General features: G+C 45.1%; 1 protein-coding gene across 4 annotated transcripts in view; it reads right to left on the bottom strand.

Annotated features, from left to right (window-relative positions):
* Positions 1 to 2652: 2652 nt before the first annotated feature.
* The window catches only part of LOC113420150 (aquaporin-4-like), a 24702-nt gene continuing 7987 nt past the window's right edge, over positions 2653 to 19367 (bottom strand). For 2 of the 4 annotated variants that reach the window (XM_087956267.1, XM_087956268.1), the window contains exons 3-7: positions 18850 to 18914; positions 18185 to 18535; positions 14316 to 14483; positions 6532 to 6612; positions 2653 to 5946 (exon numbers count right to left, since the gene is read on the bottom strand). In XM_087956267.1, coding sequence (XP_087812393.1) covers positions 5737 to 5946; positions 6532 to 6612; positions 14316 to 14483; positions 18185 to 18535; positions 18850 to 18914 — 875 coding nt within the window. In that variant the 3' untranslated portion in view covers positions 2653 to 5736. The remainder of the gene's footprint in view (positions 5947 to 6531; positions 6613 to 14315; positions 14484 to 18184; positions 18536 to 18849; positions 18915 to 19367) is intronic. The other 2 variants (XM_087956270.1, XM_087956269.1) reach the window with 1 other exon arrangement.

Here is a 19367-nt window from a genome sequence, read left to right as displayed (position 1 = left end):
TTGCATGTCCTTCCCAATGCAGAGGTGCATGACACGGAAACAACTTAATTTCCAACATTTGCAAGCAGCCAGAGTTTTTGACTACTTGTGACATGTCATTTTTGGATCATGTGTGTGATTGCCAGGGAAGTATCCGCTGCTGTCATTGGATATTGTCTCTTGACTTTTTTCCATTGCTGAATTGAAGAGCTCTCAGCTAATTCATGAGTTGTCAGAAAGCTATACTTGTATGGAATTTGCTATTTTGATTGATGATCACTACAGTATTATATATCTGTGCCTCTGTGTGCATCTCCACCGCCACCTAAGTGTGCCAGAAAGTACTGAACATACTTCTTTGTATGTTGCCTCTGTCTCATTATCAGCCTGCTGTGTATGGGAGCATGAAGATAACTTTAGATGTCCTGGAATGCAAGTAGTGTTTTCAATGTTATGCCAGCAATGGACCTCCCCTATGAACAGTCTTGGGAACATGGGAAAAGCTGCTTGAGATAATGTAGCCAGGGTTGATCTGTCATGTTTGCATTCAGACTTCCTCCTTTCATTTGGACACTGGGTTCTGTACCTGTGGTGCACGGCTGTTTTGGCATGGACCAGAAACCAAGCTTCTGCAACCGATTTGTGGTTTATTTTTGTTCTTCTTCTAATGATTCTGTCAAGTGAAATGGTTGCTTCCTAAACTGAGAGACTATAACCCAAAGCACCTGACTGACAGATTTTTCACAGATACCATTCCTATTTCTGAATACCATTTCCACGCATATTACATGGGAGATGGGCAAAGGGTCTTCCCCTGATTTTCTGTTGTTTTGTGAGGAAGATTGGAACCCAACTTCTGCAACTAATCTAGGTGCTGTGTTTTGAAGAATAGGTTGACTTGTCTACCTGCACAGAGATTGGGGGGGGGGGAAACGATTCTCAAAATCCAACTGTTTAACTATACTTATCCAGTGTTGCACCAATCTGGTTGATTGCTAGATGGAAGCCAAGATTTCTCTCTTGCCACTTAAGATTAGTAGGTTGACAGGCCAATAGAGTAATCATTTTGGGCAAATGTTATGGCATGTATTAAAGAACACCACAGTGTTTAAACTTCTTTTACATATACCCAGTTCTTAGGAACATTATGTCAGTGGCTGCAGCTGAACAGCACAAATTATTAATGGAGGATGGTTATGTTGCAGTCAAGAGAGACAATTCTTCATGGTCAACTAGTGGTCATTAGGCCAATAGTTCAACAATCGTTTGGAAAAACAAAGAAATGGGCAGAGTGCTGGGACCTTACAATCCTTGCCCTAGCATATATCCTATACAGTGATTAAGGGTTGATGACCTTCAGATTTTGGCCAGTGGGGAAACCAAATCCCTGCCTATACAGCATTATGCAGTAAAATTGTATAGCTAGCAACATGGGAAGGTCCTATTCTGGATGCCCAGTAAGGATGCATTCTGGGGCATCAAGATTTAAGTTGATAAGGTTTCCTTAAGGTTCCAGAAAATAAGGAAAACACCACAGAAACAGAAGCATGGAGATGTTCGTGTCAGTACTCTGCTACACCAGATTTACTTCCAACATCATACCTAACAGCCTGATTGAGAACCAGTTTTGGGTTAAATGGTTAGATAAATCAAGGAGACTGTGACTTCTAGTCCTGCCCTAGGAATGAAAGCTGGCTGGGTAACTTTGAGCCAGTCACTCTCTCAGTTCCCAACTCACCTCAGAGGGCTGCTGTTGTAGGGAAAATAGGAGGAAGGAGTATTAGGAATCTTCACCACCTTGAGTTATTTAGAAAAACAATAAAGGTGGAATAAAAATCTAATAAATAAAAAATAGATTTTGCATACCTTGTGACTGTTCTTGAATAAATGGGGAGTAGGGGAAGAGAAATGCTGCATTAAGAAAGAGTTAAGGCTATCTCGCTCATGGGCTGGAGGCAAGATGAAGACATCACTGGGACTCTGCAGAAAAATAATTGTTGTCAGGGGCAAGTTTACGCTAAAGTTAGGTGTGAGTAGGAAAAGATCCAGTGTTTCTTAAGATTCTTTGTGAAATTGTTTCTGACAAGACTGGAAACTGAAGGCATGTCAGTTGTTGTATGATTTTACATTTTCAGTATTTTTTCCTCTTTCCTCCTGGATTCCTTCATAGGATACAATGAGGTAAGAGCTGTTCCACTATTTCCAGCTTAGTTTTGAGCACAGAATGGTCAATATGTCATTAGCAGGTTAAAAAAAAAATACCAATACATTGTTTTGTACCTCTGAACCAAATAATTTTTCTTTATATTGTTGGACATTTTTCTCCTAGAAGATTGGGTAGGTAGACCTATCATGTTGATTGATTAAAATCAGCTCAGGCTCTGAATGCTTTTGTTTCTGATATTTTGCCTAGGGTTAGCTACAGGTTTGAAAAGCCCCTCTCTCTGACAAAACTCTTTGTGACATTGTTTTTACTGGCACTGAAAACTGGAAGTACGTCTGATGTTGTATGATATTCTTGTGCTTGCTGTACACTATTTCTCCCCCAACTGTCTTCTTATGATATTTTTTTCTTTTGAAACAATTCACTCATTATTAATCCCAGAATCTATTCTATAGCATCTTTAATGCAGGATTACACAACTGGCTGCACAATTTGGTTGGAATAAAATTCCCATAATGTTGGTCATCACAGTGAGTTGATGTAAGGTGGCAGGAGCTATCAGTACAAACCACATTAGTTTATCTCAGGATTTCCACAATTCCATCCAATTTATACACTACTATTTCTCCTCTACTATCTACCCCTCCCCCGAGCTTATAGCTATTTTTAGACTGAGATCTAATGATTTAGCTCACAAGCTGGGGGATAGCATTATTGAACAAGGAGGATGATAGCTATTAGCTGTAAATATTGTTATGATTAAAAATAAAACAAAATAAACTGGTACTCACTAAATAGGATGGGATGCGATTGATAGAATATCACTCCCAACAGTCAAGATATGATGGTCCTAATGGCCAAGATATAATTATGGTTCCTGAGTATTAGTTTGGTGACTAAGGCTTACTTTAGTTGTAGGCAGTTGCTGCTAATGCTACCCTACTAGCTGATGCCGTTGGAATAAGCAACCATAAGGAACTGTTGACAATGCTCTACTGTATTTCAGCCTTCCCAAACTTACTGCTCTGTTGATGTAATTGAACTTCAACTCCTACCATATCACCAATAATCCCTACCAACAAAATATGTTGCATATAAACAGCTCTCATTTATTTTTTAAAAAATGCCATCTTCTACCATAAAGCAAGGTAAGCAGGCTACATGAATCTCTGTCCCTTGGCTGAATGTCTCTTCTGCAACCCCAAAGTGGTATTATCTATGGTTTTTCAGTGGAAAAGAAGAAAAAAACCCAACATAGAAACCCTGCCAAAGGTAGCCTTCAACCCACAAAAGTTACAGATAAGAAAAATATTGTCTGGATCCCTGTTAACATTTCTGAATGCGGAAAGGTAATTGTATAATAAAAAATCTTAAGAGGAAACGCCAGGATGTACCAGGAAACACCTTGGCAGAATTTCTTCTGCCCATCTGAAGAGATTCTGTTGCAGGCCCTTTCTCCTCCCAAGGTACACAGAGTATGAACCAGGCAACAGGCCTTCAAAGGGATGACTTCCATTTTATGGAATACTCTTTTCCTGGAAGCCCAGATGACTCCAGCCCTACTTAAACAAGCTAAAATAATTCTAATCCATGTTATATTCACCCTTAGATCATTAGTGTAGTTTTATGCATTTCTATGATATTTAGTTTTCAGATAGTTTATTATTGGTTTTTATTATTCCTCTTGACCTTGTTATACCCTGCTCAGAATCCACTGGGATTGAGGCCAGTTATAAAAATAAATGAATAAATAAGTAAATAAAGCTAAACTGAGAGAACAACCGAGGTAGAAATATATCTGTGGAGGTGGGGTCTTATGGGTTAATTTCTCAGTGAAGGGAATGAGGATAAAACCAACAGGGCCCTCTGTGCTTCAAAAGAGGCCTCTCTGGAATATTTGTCACCGTAGCATTTTGAAGCAGCTATTTAATCAGAACTGTTCAACAGACTCTAATTCTCTTTCTGCTCTAGGGGATTTATCCGCCTGCTTTGGACTGGGCAAGTTGAGGAAAAACTGCCAAGTTGGAAAGAAGCAAGGACAATGGAATATGCTGGGCTCAGCATTTGACCAGGGCCAGCATGTTTGAAGGACACAGGAGAGGAGAATCAGCATATGCATGCTCAATCACAGCCTCGTATTTTATTGCACATCAGGTCCAGGGGTGGGTGTGAGTGTGTTGGCTTAGGCCTCTTGTCAAACTCCATCCATGTGGCAAAGAGAAACACACTGATTTCCCTGAAATGTTTGCTCATGAGGGTTCTCAGGCTTCCAGAATCTATGCTGGCTTTTACTAGAACTTTGGTTCCACTAAGTCGAATTTTGGAACAAAAAAAACTTCACATAACATTCTGAAGGGAAGAATTTGGAACCTAGGCACTGGTCTTGAATACTGAATATCCACAATCTAATTTAGGAGCAAAGGAATAATATTATGGCTGGTTGTCAAGCAATTGGAAATTAGAAATTCTTGACAATCTAAAATCTATAGAGATTCTCAGTCATGCAGGTCATGGTTGTCCCAAAGGTGCTTTTTCAGGAGGCAACTGGACTTGCTTGTTTTTTTCGTTTGAAGATGTTTCGCTTCTCATCCGATGAGAAATGAAACATATTCAAAAGAAAAAACAAGAAAGTCCAATTGCCTCGTGAAAAAGCACGGTTGGGTCTTGGCAATCTACTTTTGATTGCCCATAGATACAGCAGTACACACTATAGCACCATACAGTATTATAATACAGATGGGACACAGATCTGGAGAAAAGCTTTTGTCCATGGCCGTGCAATAAAATAAAAAGCAGAGTTTGGAACAGAAGGCAGGAGGCTTCGTTTCCAGTCCTTTCTCTCACAGATGGTTACATCTGTCCTTAGAACAGCAATGGGAACAACCATTTTTTTCTTAGATCTATCTCATTAGATCATGGGATCAGCAATTTTGGGGGGGTCAATGTCACATAGGTCTACTCATTTCTAGGGCATTTCATGAGCACCCCCATAAAACCTCTGCTATCATAGGAGTGATCAAAAACAAAATACTCAACAACTGGACAATAGAATTGTTACTGAGCTCCAAATCGGGATTCCCTGCTACTGGACCTTACTTGTATCTCTTTTCCTTGGCAGGCAAACATACTTCTAAATGAAGCACTGGGCTTTTATGTGGCAACCATTTTTAGTCTCTAAGAATACTTCTGAGATCTTTATGGGATTTACATGAGCTTTCCATTTACATGTGTTTTAAATTAAGTGTATCTAAAATCAGTCAGGTGGGTATGGAGACTGATGGTGGCTAAGGAGGAGTCACCAAGTATATTGAAGCTGATGAGCATCACACACTAGGTCTTATCTAAAAACAATGAGAATCTAGGAATCCTGGCTTCTCTCCTTCCTCAGATTACTCTATTTGATTCTATTTATGTTGTAAACTGTGAACAGAATCAGAATTCTGGCAGGGTCATGATGGCAGCACTGTGCTTTAAGAGCCTCAAAACACTTAATGCCAGTACACATATAAATATATATGAAGCTGCATACAGTGGAAGGAAGCTGAACAGAGGCTTTACAAGAAGACAAAGAGATGGGGAATTGCTGTTGCTTTCTACTCAGTGCCATGTTCTTCCTTGTCAGGTGATTTAGCCTGAACAGCAGCAGAGAGTGAAGACCGAGACATGCTGGCTGCCTCCACAATCTCAATGTCGCGACAGGTCAGGCAGGCAACAAGCTTTTCCCGTGAAGCACTGTCAGCAAAGAAGAATTCATAGGATACTCCAGCCAGAACAGCACCCAGAATAGGGCCGAGCCAATACACCTGGAAAGCGAATAGGAGAGATCCTGTGAGAGCCATGATGTAGTTTTTGAAGCAGTATATATCAGCTCTTGGAAGGATGGGGGAAGGTCATATAAGATTCAACAGATTGGCAAGAACATGGTTGTAGCAAGGCTCAAGCAACATACTGGTAAACGTAAGGGATGACTAATAGGGAGAAAAGCAGGGAAACAAATACCTAACATTGGCTGAAGCCAGTAAAGATGGGAGTCTAAGGTAAACCTAAATACTATTTTAAAAAATGGAAATATGTGTTTCTATTCTCCAGCAAGTTCTGGGTAGCTTATATTAATACCTTGAAAATTCAATATAGCAGCAGAAAAATACTTAAAATGTTCCAAGTTACAGATTTAAATGCTGAATATAATCATCCATTCAAGGTCATCCTAAATAGAAACTTCCAGAAAGTTCTCTGACAGGAAAAAGGAGAGTTTCTCTTGGGTAGGCAATCCAGAGACAACTACTAAAATTGACCCCCTCCCTCCAGGGTACCCAAGGGATGGAAAATCTCAGGCTATTCCTCTCCATAGGACTAAGCCGTTCACCTCCATTGCAGTAACTACTCACCCAGTGATGTTCCCAGAATCCTGTGATGACAGCTGGACCCAAAGATCGGGCTGGATTCATACTGCCTCCAGAGAAGGTACCCTAGGAAATATAAGTTTGGTACAAGTTGCAATGGTGTTTCAATTCCTCCCTTGGCAGATTGTTCTATGAAGTTTTTCCTGTTTATTTTTATTTTTTTAAAAGGTCGTCTTTCTAGCTGTTGCTGGTGCATTGGCTGAGCTTCAGGGCTATTTATTTATGTCTCTGAAATTCTTGGACGGAACCAGTTTGGGGTAGTGGTGAAGATGCTAGCCTAGGAAACAGAAGACTAAGAGTTCTAATTCCACCTTTGACATGAAAGCCAGCTGGGTGACTTTAGGCCAGTCACTCTCAGGCTAATCCTTCTCACAGGTTGTTCTGGAGAAAATAGGTAAGAATATTTGGTATGTTCTCTGCCTTGTTATGTGCAAGAGAGGTGGAATAAAATAACAATAACAACAAAACCAATAATCCAAAAGGATCCACACACCAGTAAAGAGGATGACCTTGTCAGAGAGAGGAAGGAACCATGACGAAGATTACAATGAGGCCAAGGCGAGAGCTATAGTATTTCTTCATTTACTCTACCTTTTAGAACTGACTGTATGACGCATTGTAATTTTTAATAGGGGGAAGGAATTTATTAAATACATAGGTAATAATTGTATTAATGGCATTTTTCAATTAATATGTAATGAAATTTAAACATTAGGTTTTGCCCTGAGGAAATCCATTTCTTTGCTGATGCCAACTATATTTGGAAACCTCACACCAGGACCAGGTGTGGCATACAGGCTCCAAACTACCACACAATCTTGATGTAATATGTAGAGAGAGGGGAGGGAGGGAGGGAGGGAGGGAGAGAGAGAGAGAGAGAGAGAGATAAAACCCTCAAATTTTATGCAGGCATTTTTCCCCAATTTGTGATATTCCACCTGTTGAAATGTCGGGCTCTGTCAACGAACGACACAGAGCAATCCAGCCACAGTTCAGTTCTTTATTTGCTTACACACAATATGCAGAATCTTGCCAGAGTAACCTTTACTATTCTCACCTGATGGAGATACCCTGGGAGATTCTAGTAAGTGGCTGTCTTGACTCTCTTCCTTTATCTCCTCTCCAGCTCTGGGCTGGGCTGTCTTTTGTCTTGCCCCAGTCCTTGGACTGTGCTTCCTCCTTCCTGAGAAATGGCCACTTCACTGTAATTCATCACATCAGTTTCCCCTTTGCAGGGACATCCCTCACAATGAATTATTGTAGTTTTTGCTGGGGCTGTTAGCTCCAAGAGCTCTCTCTTGGATATACTCTGCACTCCTTCCTCCTGTTTTTTCCTACCAGAGAGAGAGGGAGGCAGGCAGGGAGGGGGGGGAGGGAGAAAGAGGGAGACTGGCCTAAAGGAGCTTTGATGACCAAAGTGAACTTGAATTGGAATTTTCCTGGTTCTAGCTTGTAATGGTCTGTGGGAATGGCCTTGGGAGACAGGAGGAAGAGCCACAGACTGGATAACTATCATGTAAAGTTTTTTTTTTTTTTTAAGGAGAGTGTTAGATCTGAGGTGGATCGGTTCGAGTGAGACGTGAGACCATTCTAGTGAGTTCAGCTCTTTATTTAGAATAGGAACAGTCTAAAGAATACAAGCCGCGGCAGCCCTTCATATAGGGCTGGCTCGCGGCTCGGCGGCCAATGGCAGCGCTTTGAATCTCCGTGATCGGCACAGCCAATCGCGGCAGATTCTTAAGCGCTCCAATCACGGCCGGGTTTCGACCAATCAGGTTGCTGTCCGTCTGGACCAATCAGTTGCGAGGGTTTGGAGTATGCTAATACAGCACACCCTCCCCTCTTGGTTTCGTCTGTCGGTGCATCGTGACGTAGTCGCGCTGGTAGGCGGGGCTTCGTACCTGTCTAGTTGACCTGCGCGGCTCAGTTCCCGTTTGGTTGTTGACCGGTTCGGAGGCCTTCTCTGTCGCTCCGGTTCTCAGGGATGGAACCGCCTGGAAGGTAGGGCTGGGCCTTTCTTGGTAGCTCCCTCCCGGTCTATCCGGGCTGGTTGAGCTGCCGTCTCTGTTGTTCCTGCCGGATCTTTCCGGGCTGGTTGAACTGGCCTGGCTGTTCCTTCCCGGTGACGATTCGGGGTTGCCTGTTCTGTTGATCCTGTGTTTACTGGTGAGTAGGACCGGTTTATTTGCAGGTTATTTGTTCCGGTGGGGGTTGTTCAGCTTGCGCTAGGGGGTCCCTCTTTCTTTAATGCTTGCTGTCCCCCCTTCTAGTTTCTTGCTCGGGTGTATGGTTGTTGGCTATTCTGGACCTCAGTTGGTTAATGTGCCGTTTCCAGCTTTTCCCGTCGCTTGTTTCTAGTCGGTATGATACGGGGCTGGTTATTTGGGTGATCGTTGCTGGTATCCAGAGTGGTTCCCCTGACAGTTTTTTTGCGTATACGGCATCACCTATGTTGAATTTTCTGTGCTTGCTGGAGGAACCCGGGGGTTTGTCAGGGGTGTATGTGGGGTGCATTCTATCTAGTGTTGATCGTAGTTTTCTGCCCATCATTAGTTCTGCCGGGCTTCTATTTGTGGTTGCGCTAGGTGTAATATGTTGGATGAGGAGCATTTTATTGATTTTATCTCGGATTTGCCAGCGCGGTTAATGCATGGCGTATGCCCTGGCCTGCCAGAAATTGTTCAAACGCTAGCGCGGTGAACTGGGGCCCGTTGTCCGACACTATTATATCTGGCAGGCCGTGTGTGGCAAAGAGTTTGCCCAGTTTCCTTATTACCGCCTCCGTTGTGGTTGATTTCATGGTGCTTACCTCCAGCCAGTTGGAGTAAGCATCTACTGTGATGAGGTGCATGTGCCCCTTGGTTGGTCCTGCGAAGTCTATGTGAATCCGAGACCACGGTCCTCTTGGTGTTTCCCACTCATGTATTGGGGCGGCGGGAGGACTGGGTCTGGATTCTTGGCATTGCTTGCATTTGGCTACCCAGGTTTCGATCTGTTTGTCCATGCCTGGCCACCATGCATAGCTTCTGGCCAGGCTTTTCATCTTAACCATCCCTGGGTGCCCCTCATGCAGCATCCCCAATACCCTTTCTTGCAATGTTTCCGGGATTACCACTCTGTCCCCCAAAGTATACAGCCCTTCTCGGTAAAGAGTTCAGTTTGTCTGTTTCTGAAGGGTCTGAATAGTTCATCCCTGTCCCCTTCCGGCCATCCTTTTCCAACCCAGCTTAGGACTCGCGCCAGCCGCTTGTCTTTATTTGTTTCTCTGGCAATGTCTGGCGCGGTCACTAGTGGGTTGGGTATTGTCTCTATTTGAAGTACCTTTGTCGTGGGTGCCGGGTCGTCTTCTAGGTCGGGCAGGGGTGAGCGGCTCAGGCGTCTGCGTGGGCGATGTCCTTTCTGGGTCGGTGAACCAGCTGGTAATTGTATGCTGACAGGAATTCAGACCACCTTGTCATTCTTGGTGATAGAATGTTCGGTGTGGCCTTATTTCCTGCCAGGATCCCTAGCAGCAGCTTGTGGTCCGTGATGATTGTAAAAGTCCTACCGTAAAGGTATTCGTGGAATTTCTTGACGCCTGCGACGACTGCTAGGGCCTCTTTGTCGAGCTGGCTGTAGTTCCGCTCCGGTTTTGAAAGTGTCCTTGATGAGAAAGCGATGGGTGCTTCCCTCCCATCTGGTAGCTGGTGGCTGAGGATGGCGCCGATCCCAAAAGGCGATCGTCGCACGTTACCGTTAATGGCAGGGTCTCGCTGTACTGGATTAGTACCGCGTCAGATGTTAGCAGGTTCTTTGTGTTGTTGAAGGCGCTCTCCTCCCGTGCTCCCAGGTCCAGGTGGCTGTTTTATCTAACAGCCTATGCAACAGTTCCGCCATGGTCGCCTTTTGAGGTAGGAAGCCATTGTAAAGTTTAACAGTCCCAAGAAGGCCTGCAGTTCCGTTTTGTTTTTGGGTCGTGGCGCTTCCCTTATGGCTCTCGGTTTCTTTTCTGTGGGGTGGATCCCTTGTTTGTCTAGGAGGTACCCTAGGAACTCGACCCTCTCAGCCCGTAGCTGGCACTTCCCTTTCTTTACTTTGAGTCCCGAGTCTCTGAATTTCTTCAGTACCTCCCTCAACCGCGCTTCTAGTTGCTTTTCGTTTTGCGGCCACCAAGGCGTCGTCAAGTAGGGCACCACCCCTCTATGCCCTGGAGGAGTCTTTCCATGAGGCTTTGGAAGAGCCCGGGTGCCACGCTGACTCGAACTGGAGCCGGTTGCAAGGAAAGCCCCGGTGCGTTACGATGGTCTGGGCTTCGGCGGTTGCGGCGTCGACCGGCAGTTGTTGGTAGGCTTGTGCCAGGTCGAGTTTTGCAAAGATCCGGCCTCCCCCAGTGAGTGCAGAAGGTGCTGCACTACTGGGATGGGATATGCGCTTTGCTGGAGCGCGTGGTTTAGGGTGGCCTTATAATCCCCACAAATTCTCACGGACCCATCTGGCTTGATGAGGGTGACTATGGGGGTCTCCCACCTGGCATGATCGATTGGCTCCAGTACCCCTTGCGCGATGAGCTTATCTAGCTGCTCATCGATCTTGGGCTTGAGTGCAAATGGCACTCGTCTGGGCTTGAGGCGGATTGGTGCGATGCTCGGGTCTATATTAAAAGAGATAGCGGACCCCTGGTACTTGCCTAGGCTGTCGTCAAAAACTTCCCGGAAGTCCTCCATGAGCGCCGCTTCCCAGTCCGACTCTGTGGTGCGGAGGATTCTGGTTACTTCAATGCCTAGGGGTGCGAACCACTGTAATCCCAACAGGCTCGGCCAATCCCGGTCGGCGATGGTCAGGGGTAGCACTTCGGTGTGGTTCTTGAAGGTGACTTTAAAATGGCCTCTGCCAACTACAGGGATGCGGTTTCCCTGGTAGTCTTTGAGGGTTAGTGTTTGGTCTTCTAATTCCTTGCGGCGGATGGAGGGAACCAGGCGCTTGATGGTGTGCCATGAGACCATGGAGAGGAAGGACCCGGAGTCCACCTCCATGTCGCATGGCTGGTCTTCTATCCCCACCGTCACGTATACCTTTCTGGCGTCGCTTGTGGAGGAATGGCCGACGTGACGACAGTCTGGTGTGTTTCCTCCCGTTGTCTTGCCTCGTTGAGCCGCCTGTTCCGACCTCTTGGCTCCAGCGGCTCTCCGTCTGGCGGTCTTGGTATCTGGTGGGGTGTTCTCTTGCCTCCGAGGGCTGCCATCTCATCGCCGCGGGCTGTAGTGTTTTTATTCCTGCACACCTTGGCGATGTGCCCCGTTTCGCACTGTCGGCAAACGGCATCGAGAACCGGCAGTCCGAGCGGGTGATCGCCTCCGCAGCCGGCGCACTGGAACCTCGATTTACGATCTCGGGGTTCCCATCGCCCTCGTGCTGCTTGCAGGCGGTGGATTTCCTCCTCCTCGTCCTCGGTTTCTGAGAAGGAGTCAATGTCACCGTGGTGCGTGGTTGTGTCCCGTGGTCGATCTCGGGTTGCCTTTGGGTTCGGTGTCGTCTCGCCGGTCGCTGCTCGTGGCATGATGCTCGATTTCCGCATCCGAGCCGCCGATTTCTTGGCCGCTTCAGCCGCGGCTACCTCTGTGAGTGCATCAGCGAGGGAGATGTCGCCTTGCCATGATGCGGCTCTGGAGAATGGGGTCTCGAGTCCCAGGACGACGCGGTCTCGCAGGGCCTCGTCCAGGTCGGTGAACTCGCACAGGCCACCCAAATCTCGTAGTGCCGCTATGAAGTCGCCAAGCCCTCGCCCTCGCGCTGGCCCCGCCTGTAGAAATCGTGCCGCCGGATGAGGATGGGCACGACGGGGCATAGTGGCTTCGTAGCAGGGGCTCGAGGTCGGCCCACTCCATGGTCTTGACGTCCTCTGGCTTGGCCAAGGTTTTGGCCATTTTAAACACTGCCGGCCCGCAGTGTGTGAGGAATCGACCCGTTTCTTGTGGCCATTGGCATCTTTAAGATTGCTACTCTCGAGGAACATCTGGAACCTATCAGTATAGGATTCCCAGTCCTCGGTAGCGGGATTGAAGGGTGCGGGTGGTGAGTTGATGCCGGCCATGCTGCTTGCTGCTGTGTGCCGCCTCGCCACGTGCTGGGTGGTCTGTCTCACAATCCCACCCTCGTCGCCAGTGTTAGATCTGAGGTGGATCGGTTCGAGTGAGACGCGAGACCATTCTAGTGAGTTCAGCTCTTTATTTAGAATAGGAACAGTCTGGGGAATACAAGCCGCGGCAGCCTTCATATAGGGCTGGCTCGCAGCTCGGCGGCCAATGGCAGTGCTTTGAATCTCCCGCGATCGGCACAGCCAATCGTGGCAGATTCTTAGCGCTCCAATCACGGCCGGGGTTTCGACCAATCAGGTCGCTGTCCGTCTGGACCAATCGGTTGCGAGGGTTTGGAGTATGCTAATACAGCACAGAGAGGGGATACTTTCAGTCTTGCAAAATTTTGTTAGTGTAACCTTACAATAAAGAAAGAGTTAGTACTTCTGGTTACTCTTCCTGTCTGGACTATCTCAACAGGTTAACATAGCCTAACACTGTGGGAGATGAACATATTTTTTTTATTATTACAGTTAAAGGCCAGCCTCTTAAGATAGCTTCCTAAAATATCCAGAAAATAAAGCAGCACGCAGTGTAACACGTAGGAATGTAAAAAGCAACAGGGAATTATATGCCACAGTTGCTGAGAGAGATGGATTACAGTTTTGCCACTGACTGTTCATTATCTGTTGCTGCACAAAGCTGCTATGCAAAAGTTTACAACCGTACAAGTAGCAGGAGGCTGCCTGTCCCTGGGTAGTTTAATGGGCAAAAATAGGTTTACTGTTTAGATCTCTATAAAATTTACAATATAGCAAGGCATGCTCAAATGGTTTGACCAGCCATGAAGGGCAGATGTGCTCCTGGTAGGGGTTCCTATTAAAGCTGCCTTCCAGCTGCGCAGATAAAAGTAAGTTAAATTAAGCCTGAGAAAAAGCTCCATGATAGGCATTTTCAAGGTGGCAAGATACTGTATTTGGTAGGCTGCAGATGCAAAATACTAAAACGCTCAACAACCTAATACCTGCAGGTGTAGGTTCAATTCATTTGGTTACTTTGCCTTCCAGGAGTTTCTGTTTAAGAATCATTCTAGTTTTGTTACTGTCTGTGGACAGCAAAAAAGAAAAAAACTGTGGATAAAAGCTGTAACTGCATTTTTACAGTGGGATCCATTTACAGAGGATGAACTTCACTGAACAAAAGTGACACGTTAGACCAGGAGTGTCGGACTTGATTTCTTTGAGGGCTGTATCAGACCTTGACGGGGATGGAGGGAGGGTGTCCAGCTTGACGCCACTCATGTCGGGGGCACCTGTGGTGGCCTGGGCAGGGCTGGGGGGATCCACTTTAGTTAGTAGTTTGTTCTGCTAGCATTCTGCCAGCAAAAACGGAGCTCAGGGGGGCGCGCAGCAGCCCTCCTGGGCTCCACTTTTGGCTGCAATGGCCTCCTGCAGCCCTCTGCCAGTGAAAATGGAGCCAGATCTAAACACTGTGGGCCAGATCTAAACACCTCACAGACCGGATCCGGTCTTTGACACCCCTGCTTTAGACCACGATTAAAGATCACCAGCCAAACACAAGTATCTAACTTAATTAACCTTAATCAAAATCAACCTTAATTAAAATTTGCTACTTGAAACATATTTGGGGGAATCTGAAGCTCTGGTATCAGGAAATTGGGTGCACTTTGGAGCGCTTATTTGTCTGGGCTCTTACCGCAGCCAGAGCTCCTGCTATCACAGAGAAACCAATAGCCAAGATCCCAGCAGGCTCCCCTAGTTCATGCCTCCGGTGATCTTCTACAGCAAAAATGGTGAGAGCTAGCTGGAAAGTGGAAAACAGCTCCATCCCCAGAGCCTGTCCAGCATTCCCCTCTGTGCTGACCTAAAATGAAGAAGGGAAAGAAGGAAGGGTTCAGAGTGAAGGCGGAGATCTTCTGCAAGGTCATTCATGGGCTTGATATGTTAACCTGCATAAGTTTTTATTGTCCCATAAAATATTCTGCAGCCCAAATGTTAACTGTTGAAACTGTGCACAGGCCACTTGGATGCAAGACTTACTTGGGGTATATACAGCCTAGAAGAAAGCAGTGGCAAGCTATTTTCACATTGTTGCTAAGAAATCTATGAAGTCAGCAGAAATCAGAGACAGTTCACTGGAATGATTTCAAAACAGTTAATCTATAATATTTGTAGACAGGTTATATTAAAGAGACCTTATGATTTAATTTTTATTTTATGTTTATTATTACAAAATAATAATTTTTAATGTTGCTATATTAACAGAACTGGTGTTATCAAAACAATTCAGATATTAACATGAGTTATAAAATGAATAGGCTGGCACATTTAATGTTTGATGTGAAGACTCTAAATGACAACCAAAATCTTGGTATGACAAAGATTTAATTAAACATACAGATACATTTGTTCCTAGTTTTGTCTTTATAAAAGGACACCTAACAATTTATTATTTGCTATGCTTGAAAATACGTGATACCCATCTTAGATTAAGACTAAAACATAACCTTTATAAATTGCGCATATTCATAGGAAATAAGTATCTTTATTTTCTTTGTGGTCGTCTTTCAATGGGGGTTCAGTGGCTCACCTGGGTTTGTCTGCAGTAGAAGCTGGCAGCCCAGATTCAAGATAGGTGCATAGGATGTACCTGAGCACCAAACGATGGGTTGAGTTCCCATCCTCGCTCCAGCTTCTACCAACCTAGCAGTTCGAAAGCATGCAAATGTGAGTAGAGGGAAAGGCAGAGGGAAAAATCCGTATAGATAATTGTAATGGATTGTCTTTCTGTCAGACTTTTGCCCAGCAGGCTAGATTGGAGCCCATTGAAAGGTAAAAAGGTAAAGGAGTCCCTGAGCGTAGTTGGTGACATAAGCAGGTGATATTTTTCCGATTAAAATCGAATTCGTTTGAATGGGGGGGGGGGGGGGGGGGGGGGGGGAGGGCCGGGGCGGGGGGCCGGGGCGGCGGTGGGGGGCGGTTTTACTCTGCTAGTTGTTGCTGACTATAAGGGATGGTGCTGCATTTTGGCTCTTTTTTTTCTGAGGAATATCATGCCTGTATAAGAGATGGTGCTCATTTCTCTTTCAAGGCCATTGACCCAGCGCTGTCCAATGACATTCTGTAGTCAAGTTGCCAGCATGATATCACAGCATGCTGTTACCTTCCCACCGAATGCTGCTGGTACCTATTTATCTACTCACATTTGCATGCTTTCGAACTGCTAGGTTGGCAGGAGCTGGAGCGAGGATGAGAGCTCAATCCATCGTGTGGTGCCTAGGCAGTGGTGGGATTCAAATTTTTTAACAACCGGTTCTGTGGGCGTGGCTTAGTTGGTGGGCATGGCTTGGTGGTCATGTGACTGGCTGGGCGTGGCCAACTCAACATCACTCACATCGAGGCACGCATCTCCTCACTTGGCCTCTCATGACTATGGGGATGCTGCAACAGTTGTAAGTATGAAAATTGTCATAAGTCACTTTTTTCAGTGCCATTGTAACTTTGAATGGTCACTCCACACAAGCAAAGTACCAGCAAAGGAGGGAAAATAAACTCCAGAGAAGTTCCAGAGATAGGAAGTCTAGTCCTGCCAAGAATGTAATAAGGGTTAACGGAGACACAGTTTCTGTAAGCAACACCAGAATGTTTCCTTCCTGCCTTCCTTACAGGATTAGGCCAGTAATTTCTTCTAACAACCGGTTCTCCAAACTGCTTAGAATGTTAACAACCGGTTCTAGCGAATAGGTGCGAACTGGTAGAATCCCACCCCTATGCCTAGGTACATCCTATGTACCTACCTTGGACCTGGGCTGCTGGCTTTTCCAGCCAATAAATTCAGCTGAGCTACTGAACTCATTGAAAGCAGCAACACACATGGAGGAAGATAGTAGCTGCATATATAGGAGGAAGATCAAGCAGAGTCAATGCAATATCAGAACAAGATGGTGTATAGGATGTACCATTGACAAACAGCAGACATGGCAGATATTGGGAAATCCTATTGGTGGCTGGACTAAAAGACAACATTGAGGCACTGATTGTAGCAGCACAAGAACAGGCACTAGGCATCAAATCCATAGAAGCAGGAGTCTACCACACTAAATCTTCAGAGGTCTCAGAGGCAACCCAACACATAACAGCAGGGTACAAGCGCAGGCAGGAACAGCACCCACTGAAAAATATAACCAAGTAGCTGACAATTGTATACAGGAACATCGCACAGTGTATGGGCTAGACCTTTGCAAATCCAGATAGAAGATTCCACAGAAGGTCATGGGAAATAACAGGGCTAAGATCCTATGGGACTTCCAGATCAGACAAACAGGCAGGTAATGGGTCAATCAACCAAAAATTGTGCTAGTAGACAAAGAACAGGGGATGGTGGTGGTGATGGATGTACTGGTGCCAAGAGAGAGCAACAATAGGAAGAAGTATGAGAAGCTGGAGAAGTACCAGGAGGACCCAAAGGAGGTTCTGGAGAGAATGTGGAAAGTAAAGGCCAAAGTGGTCCTTAGTGGTGATAGGAGCACTTGGACCTGTGACTCCTAAGTTGGAAGAGTGATTCCAACAGATCCCAAGAACAACATCAGAGATCTCTGTCCAGAACAGTGCAGTGCCAGGAACAGCTTCTTGAATTATATAAATAAAGACTGGATAAAAATCTAAAATTAAATAAATACATTTCCACGCTTTGCGACAGCTCATTACTTTGCCCTTTGATGCAATAGGAGAAGGACAAGAAGGCAATGGGTGGTTGAAAGTTTATACCAGAGGTCTTCAAACTTGGCAACTTTAAGACTTGTGGACTTCAACTCCCAGAATTCTCCAACCAGCATAACTGAAGTCCACAAGTCTTAAAGTTGCCAAGTTTGGGGACCCCTGGTTTATACTATGACCATCTCAGCAGGTGAGAATGAAGTTAGGAAGCAACAAAGAATAAAACAATTCACAAATGTTATGTATACTTAGCAAAATCAGGCTTCTCAAATAGATTTTCTAGGAATCAGAGAACTTTTGGTAGCTGGTGGGTAGCAGTTAAGGTAGTGGATTAGATCTTATGAACCACAAATTCAAATCCATCCTCAGCTTTGAAAATATGCTAAATGATTGGGAGTTACTCTCTTACATCACCCTATTTTATAAGGTTTTAGAGAATGGAGGAAAGAGAGATCCCACTGTAAGGAAATAAATCTAATGAACAATTGACAGGAGTAGCATGCTTTGACACAATGAACGAAGGTGGCTTCTTCAACTCCATTTTCCTTTAGCCAGTGGTAGTGATATTGAACCAGGTTACTTAGTAGAGAACAACCACTGTGGGCTCCTGACATAGAGCATTGGGACATGTAATGCAGGCCAGGCAAGTGGCGGGTGAGTGTGCGAAGTTCCATTTGCGCAAGCGGCATGGGTGCGTGCAAAACCATCCTCTCTTCCACCACCCCCTCCACTCCGCTGCCACCACAACCACCACCACTGCTGATCTGCAGTACTGGAAAGATTGAGGACCATTGCCTTACAGGAAGGGAGATCATCAGGAAGAGAAAGAAAGAGAAGTAACTAGCTTACCTTTGTGACCAATTGCCCAATGGCTGAGCTGGGTAACATGAGATAAAAAAAGCCTGATGCTAAGATGGCACCCAGACACTGGGCTAAAATATAGCTTGAGGCATGCAGAGCATCCAGTTTACGAGTGCACAGGAAGGCCATAGTGATTGCGGGGTTGACTTGGGCACCACTGATCTTACCAAAGCAGTGTGCCAAACTGATAGCTACCAGTCCTGCAGCAAGGGCTGGTTGGAGTGAAGTAGGCAGCACATCTTTAGCGGGGGATGAGGCACCCAGCACTATCCAGACAAAGATAAGGGTGCCTGTGGCTTCTGCCAATAGGCTACACCAGAATTGACGGCTCTGCAATTCCTGGAAAGGAAGGAAGAAGAAAAAAAATTAGACACAACTCGACAAAAAAGATTGGTGGGTTGTTGAGATCTGCCACTAAAATAACCCAATTCCACCCTCTGGTAGGAGAATTTTTTATAAATCAGGGAATTGTGTTTTTTTTTATTCTCCAACCAGATCTACAGAGTAGACCTCTCTGACATAGTTGGCACAACTCCAGGCTTTTCTCTTAAAGCAATCTTCTTCAATTTGGATCCCACTTAATGTTTTGAGCTCCCATCAATCTTGAGCAATATGACAAATAGTCATCACTGGCTGGTCTCAGCCCAACTCACCTCACAGGATTGTTGTGGAGAAAATAGAAGGAGGCAGGTGGATTGAATTTGTTCACTGCCTTCAGCTGTTTGTAAAAATAATAAAGGTGGGATACCAATAAATAAAAAATAATGTAGTCTAAAATATCTTGAGGGCAATAAATCAAAGCTCTTTTTTGAACAATGAAGACAGATTCCAGTTCAACTATGTCTTAATTCTAGAAACATCAGAAGATTCTTCCAGTCCATTGGTTTGCCAATGATAGCCCAGATGCTATAGCTAATCTATAATATAACCCAGCATAGGTCAAACCAGTGTTACAGAAAGAAGGTAGGAAGAGACTGTATAATTAAGGAATCCTGGTAGTTAAAAGAGTTCTATGAAAAGTTATAAATTACTGTTCACCTAATTGTAGTGAAGTGTTTGTATACATTGTTTTCTTTAAAAAATCACCGCAGAGAACAAATTCCATACTTGATCTTGGAAAACATATCTGCTATTATTTCTTTTAATACCTTTGTAATTGGCTCGCCCATTT

Source organism: Notechis scutatus, chromosome 2 (genome assembly GCF_049901735.1).
Source record: "Notechis scutatus isolate UNSWTSFEM ecotype Mainland chromosome 2, rNotScu1.2, whole genome shotgun sequence".
Classification (NCBI taxonomy): Eukaryota; Metazoa; Chordata; class Lepidosauria; order Squamata; family Elapidae; genus Notechis; species Notechis scutatus.
This window is presented reverse-complemented; position numbering and strand designations above follow the sequence as displayed.